Below are 6,628 nucleotides of genomic sequence, written 5' to 3'. Positions count from 1 at the left end.
GGACTAGAAATTACAAAGGTTTCAGCTATAAGGTATATAGATTTGACATTTTTCTCTCAATCCATGGAAAAAAACATCTCCTTTCCCTAACCCATAAAAGCTCAAGTGCTTTCTAAGTATAAATGAGATGACAACAGACACCACTGGTGTGTTTTTAGTACACCACAGCAGTTAAAACCAATTTTAAACCATGCAGTTTCTATATTCCCAGATTAATCTAGGAGCCACAAGAAGGGTGTGTTTTCATCCAGTATCCTGGTTCCTAGGTTGTGCACTGGATGTGCCTTTTGGATGATTGCCTGTAGCCTGTGGTTTCCATCTCATGTTTTTCTCACAAGGAAAAGCACTGCTTGCCCTAAGATAGGAATAGCTCCTCTCACTCCGATTCTTTCAACTCGACCACAGTCTCCTCATATGATCGCGGTGCCTCCGTCTGCCTGTGGCTTGGGGCTACCAGTTGCTTGATTAAACCCCACCCAGTGGCTTCTGTTTGACTTGTCTCCCCAAGGTTGATGGGACTGGCATAACTTGCTCACCAAGGAATATTCCCTACTTCACCCATTGTTTAGATTATATACACTCAAACCAACTAAATATATTCCCTGAGAACCTATTTGGCTTAATCCAGCACAATCAGATATAATTATGGTTTCAGTATTTGTACTTTATCTTTCAAAAACAAATCAAAAACATTGGTTTATCCCTATTGAAAGAATAAACAATTGACTAGAAAGATGATGTGTAAAGTCTTAGAAAGATGCGTAAATGTTAGATACTTATTATGCCTCTTTGGACAAAAGGGGGCATATTATAAGTATTTGTAGTTTGATTATATTATGTTTCATTTGAATAGAATGTCTTGTTATTTGTATGTATTGTATGTTGTTTTACTTATGGTAGCAAGCCAAATCATCAGAGCAAACCAAAATTCTTTAAGACAGTTTATTTCAGTCATTATGGTTTATAAAGCACAGGTATTTTTTATGCATAACACATTTGGAAAACATTAAGTGTTTAGTTTGTCTGGTGTGTTTCTTTATGATCAATTTGACCATTTCATAATATTCAAGTCAGATGCAAGGATGTCAGGAACAACATTCTCTTTTTGTAACCAACAAGGTATTAAAGTCACCAATAACAAGGTTAAAAAACAGATAAAAATTTAAACCACCCTCTGTGATAAAATAAACAAATGAAAAGCAATTGTCAGGACAAGAAATAATCATTAAACTTCACATGCTTTCTTCACCCTCAAAAGAAAATAAAGATAACTGTTCAGGCCTTTTAACTGCCTTTCTCTCCCTGATAACCTGTTGTATAATGTCCTTCTTATTGGCACCCACTACTTGGAATTTTCAAGTCAAGATGCTTCTATTTCTCAACACTGAGTAAAAGCCTGTTTAATTAAACATGCCATTTTTTTCTTGTTTGAGAAATAGCAAGAGGGTTTAGAAGATATGATATGGTCTTACTACCGTATCACGTAGAGGCGATCAGGAAGCCACTGAAAGAGCAGTGGACATTATCAGCGGCAAAGACGCCATTTGCCTCATCATCGGGGACCTGAACATAAACTGTGTCTTGCTCATTAAGATGAAGGACAACACTACCTGACATCTGATCGAGGAAACCCTTGTTGTACTCATCGTAGGTGAACATAACGGGATCACTGTTTTTGTACAGTGCCACCAAAGCATTTGCTCCATTCACATGCATGCTGTAGGAGAAATAATAAATTCCTGGAACCTGGCAGGTAAAGAGACCTGTTTCAGGATCATAGTGATGATCTGAGTTGTAAACAATGTGATCAAACTTAATGGGGGTCCCAGATGGAGGATAAGGTGTCAGAATTGACACAGTAAATGCAGACATTGGCGTCTTGAGCATGATGGCAGCCGGTGCCGGGCCCTTTTCAAAAATTACCTCACCAGGAGGACCAGGTAGGCCAGGAGGACCAGGTGGTCCATTTTCCCCAGGAGCTCCATCAGCCCCAGGAGGTCCAGATGGACCTTGAGGTCCAGAAGCTCCTTTAGCAGTGATACCTGCAGGGCCAGGGAGACCAGGGAGACCAGGGAGACCAGGGTGACCTTTTAGACCAGCTGGTCCTGATGGCCCAGGAGGACCAGTGGGTCCTCTTGCTCCTGGGGCACCCTCAGGGCCTCGCTCGCCAGCTGGCCCAGAATGTCCTGTAATACCCTTAGGTCCAACAGGCCCAGGTGCTCCTGGAGCACCAGTTGGACCTGTATGGCCAATATCTCCTTTGCTACCTGGACCACCTGTAGCTCCTCTTGGGCCTGGTTGGCCTGTTGCACCTGGGTAACCTTGTTTGCCTTCAACACCTTGTGCCCCCTGATCTCCCTTATGCCCCTTTAAGCCTGGAGATCCCATTGCACCAGGTACACCCTTCTCACCTGTAGCCCCCCTTTCTCCTTGAAAACCTCTTGGTCCTTGAGCACCAGTTGGACCCATGGGACCAGTTGCACCTGTATATCCAGTGGGACCCTTAGCACCTGGCTCACCTTTCTGACCTGTTACACCTGGGCTACCTACGGGACCAGTATCACCTTTAATACCAGGTGCACCTGGCTTACCATAACCTGGAATGCCAGGAGCACCAGGTGCTCCACTGGCTCCCTGATGACCTTTAGGGCCAGAAGTACCAGGCATACCTGGAGCACCATTTTCACCTGGTTTACCTGGAATTCCAATTCCAGGAGATCCACTTTGGCCTTTTAGTCCAGGTGGTCCCATAGCACCTGGTTCCCCATCTCGACCAGGTGAGCCAGACTTACCTGGCTCACCTGGGTATCCAGGTTTACCTTGTTTACCAATGCCAGGCTGACCAGGTGCCCCTGCAGGTCCCATAGTCCCAGATGGCCCCCTCTCACCAGGTGGTCCCCGAATACCAATTCCCCTCTCTCCTTTCTGTCCTGGCTGCCCAGATACACCTGGATGCCCCTTAGGACCTGTCTCTCCTCTTGGTCCCATTGCTCCAGGCAGACCTGCTGGTCCAGGTTTGCCAGTTGCAGATATACCTGCAGGACCAGGGATACCAGGAGATCCATGTGGTCCCCTTGGTCCCTGAGGACCTGGTGTGCCAGGCTCTCCTTTATCTCCAGGTGCACCTGGTACACCAGGTTTGCCTGGCCCACCTGGAGTTCCTGGTTTTCCATGTGCTGAGTAGCCAGCAGGTCCAGGTGGTCCAGGTGGTCCCTGAGGTCCTGGCAGTCCTTCAGCACTCTCTCCTGGGGGTCCTGGGGGTCCAGGAGCTCCAGGTATGCCTGGCTCACCTGGGGGACCTTGCTCACCTGCCAGAGGAACAACTGTAAGGACATTTAAATGTATCTTAGTGGCAAAATTGTTAATAAGCTTCCAAATGATTTCTTGACATATTAAGTCATTATATGATACTAAACACAAAACCATTGTAGGTCTATGCATATCTTTGCCAGCTATATTGTTTATTATCATTCTCATAATCAATTCTTTCCACATTCTTGCATCAAGATTGCAAATATTAATGCATTCCACAAACAAATACTTTTCACTCATAACACATAATACAAGCTTTTAATATATTTTAAATAATTTCCTATGGGTATTTTGTCTTCCAGTATTTATAAGGATCTCCTGCAGGAAAATGTTGTTTAGCTGAATGCAATGAAACAAATAATTGCCACGAGGTAATAACCTTATAGCAATTAATTTGTCCCAATTTCCTTTTAAAATTGTATGCAGAGCCAGTATGTATTATAATAGCTTTTGTCTGTTTTCAGTTAAAGTAAGTAAGTTTATAACACCATCTGCTGCAAATATCAGAAGTGTCACTTTATAAGAATAGTGAAAAGCATTGGTGGCTTGAAGTCAAGGCAGTTGATTAGACATAATTTAAATGCATACGATGCATCTTATGGTCGGGATACATGTTAATTAATCTTATGTTAATTAATTTATGTGAAGTAACATGTTTTGTGCATGATTTGATCCCACCCATAAGATGCGTTATATATGAGCCCTGCATATTCTCTGCTGCTTCTGAGATGACTAGCGTGTAGGTCTGATATTTCTAGGCCCCGAGGGCACTCCTAATCCCACTGTGAATGAGAATCAGGTTCAGTTCTCAGCCTCTGGTCAGAGGTGCTTGGGGATGTCATTGAACTTGGATGAGAGAGACAAGTGCACACTGAGTGCTCAACAACACAGCGCGGCTGGTAGAGCAAGAAGACGTAGTGGCAACCTGTGCCAGGGTAGAAGCATGAGTTAGTTTTTCCACAACCAGACTGACAGAGCTGTTGTTTGATTGCTGTGAGACCTACTACTGCACTGTGAAAGTATAAAGTATAATAAACTTTGTTTATTGGCTTTATTTGTTAGTTCTGCAACTGATTTTTAAAATCATTAGTTAATAACAGCAAGCTTAGATTTATAGTCTTTTATAAGTCTGGAAAATCATAAATCAAAAGTATAAATTTCTGCTTTCAGCCTCCCTAAAGTCAGTAGCACTTTGCACTGGATTTTCAAACATATTGCATTGCATTTACAGTAAAAGAGAATTAAACTGAGGCCCCAGGTTTTATGAGTGACTTGATATGGTCACACACACTGGTGTGTAAAGTCCTTGGTTATTATGACCAAAACAGCTGTCATTGTGACACATCCAATTAAATTATTTTTACATTACATGTTACAAGCCTGTTATTCCAGTGGAGAGGTCATTCATATTCTTTTTTGTTGCTGTCATATGTCTATAGTACTAATTCTCTTAAATGTCACTAAATTAACACATTTGCATATCCTACACCATAAGTGTGATCATGTATATCTCTTGCTGATAAATACAAATATCTATTTTTATTTCTGTGAATCTTGTTCCTAATCCAGTCTATCCAGCATGAAGTTTTTAGGTAATAAACTGGTAAGCTCAAAAAACAAACCAAATGTTTGTTATTTCCTTCTCTCATGAAAGATACAACTGAACAAGTCCTTCCTAAGTTCAGTATTAGAAAAACACGTTCAAATGTTCAGTGCTGTGTTTCTTCAAGAGTTTATTTTAGGAAGACAGAAGTGATGCATGAGACTACTGGTTTAAATCTCTATTTGTTGTTCCCTAAAACACCTAATTGTATAACAGTAGTTTGTATTATCAACAGGGCTTGTCTTCCACAGTCTCAAATTCCCTTGAGAGTTTTTAGGCATATACTGAATCTCTGGATATAACATAAATCTAAGCCTGTGCTGCTATTGAGAGCTGAAGACAGAAAAGCTAACACCATTTGGTGATCCAGTGCTTTGCTGTAACCAACTGTGACAATGAATTTCCATCTCAAATTCAAGCATATGCTTTTATGTTCATTGGCTAATTGCAACTTTATTTTTTAGATATGCTTTGAATTAGGAAAGAACATAACCTTATGATTTTAACAGTACATATACTATATATATATATAAAGTTTTGAAGTAACACATACCATGGCTTTTGACTGAATAAGGCTGGTACTGAGGAGCTTTCATCACTTTCTTGACAACATATCTCTCGCCATGGGCAGCCACCAGTGCCACCAGGAGGAGAAGGATGCTTGCTACTCGTAGATCCATTTTCTGAGGTTAAATCTGTGGATTGAGGACATACAATGTGATTAGTTCATCTTGAACAACAGAGCAGAAGTTAAGTTTTGTGGATTAACTTTTTTTGGATCTCTTTTAATTGTATGTAGAAATATTGGAGCAGAAAAAGCAACAAACTGGAAGGAAAAACATCAGGATTAATTAAAAAAAGAGCAGACCTATTTGAAAACATTGTGCTCTGTATTGTCTAACTGGTGGCTACTTTTGATGAAGGGATTTGAAGTACAATTTGGAAAAATATGTTCTCATATCCAAGTACATTAAAAACATTTTAAATATAGCATTTCCCTGCACCTGTCACTGACTGTTATTTCTCATAGTAAAGACATAATTAGCCATAATGAAAAGTTCCAGAGAGAAAAAGGAAAATAGAGAGAGGGATGCACGCACACACACACACACACACACACACACACACACACACACACACACACACACACACACACACACACACACACACACACACACACAGACATACATGATACATACCGGCATGCTTAAGTTCCAAATAAATTAAATAAAAATAGTCAGCACCACTGCGGCCCCCACTGCTGTATATCCTTGTGCTAGGAGCAAGTTAGAGCATCTGCTGGCCTCCACTACAATGATGATGGTATTTATACCATAGCTGGCTGCTGCATCATTAAAAAAAGCACCTAGTACCTCCCTCCTCTTAGCTACACTGTAATTAGGAGGCAGATCTGCCCAATCTTGGCATGACACTTCACGATGCCTGTTTGCTTTTGAGCAGGTGGAGCTGTGATTAGACAAATTTCCCCTCATAAGTAAAAAGTGGCTTGATGAATTCAGGTAAAATTGTTACATTTGTCTGCATGTAGCCAGTGTAATTGCACATGTATTCTGTGAATGTGTTCGATGGATTCTAACCCATTTGTACTTGTGGTTTCTGGTTTTGAGGACATGCACATTAACTGCTAAAAAATATATGTCTTTATTGTGCTTATTGTATATATTTTGATATGTTTCTTTGTACAAATAAAAC

General features: G+C 41.0%; 1 protein-coding gene across 2 annotated transcripts; it reads right to left on the bottom strand.

Moving 5' to 3' along the window:
- Window positions 1–928: 928 nt before the first annotated feature.
- On the bottom strand, window positions 929–6,202 carry col10a1a (collagen, type X, alpha 1a). Of its 2 annotated transcripts, none has more exons than XM_027030863.2 (3): window positions 6,115–6,202; window positions 5,469–5,610; window positions 929–3,323 (listed from the first exon to the last, which is right to left on the bottom strand). In XM_027030863.2, exons 2-3 carry the CDS (start codon window positions 5,593–5,595, stop codon window positions 1,480–1,482), a joined length of 1,971 nt encoding a protein of 656 aa, XP_026886664.2. In that variant the 5' UTR covers window positions 5,596–5,610; window positions 6,115–6,202; the 3' UTR covers window positions 929–1,479. The 2 variants fall into 2 exon arrangements, with proteins under 2 accessions (XP_026886664.2, XP_026886665.2); XM_027030864.2 differs by having other exon boundaries at window positions 929–3,308.
- Window positions 6,203–6,628: the final 426 nt, after the last annotated feature.

Source organism: Electrophorus electricus, chromosome 13, assembly GCF_013358815.1.
Source record: "Electrophorus electricus isolate fEleEle1 chromosome 13, fEleEle1.pri, whole genome shotgun sequence".
NCBI classification, from domain to species: domain Eukaryota; kingdom Metazoa; phylum Chordata; class Actinopteri; order Gymnotiformes; family Gymnotidae; genus Electrophorus; species Electrophorus electricus.
The sequence above is the reverse complement of the archived record's forward strand: the minus strand, read 5'-3'. Positions and strand labels throughout refer to the sequence as shown.

Coding starts and splice junctions, on each gene's coding strand:
- col10a1a (XM_027030863.2), bottom strand. CDS start 5,595: ATGGATCTACGAGTAGCAAGCATCCTTCTCCTCCTGGTGGCACTGGTG. Junction 3,324..5,468: donor TTATTCAGTCAAAAGCCATG/GTATGTGTTACT, acceptor ATGTCCTTACAG/TTGTTCCTCTGGCAGGTGAG.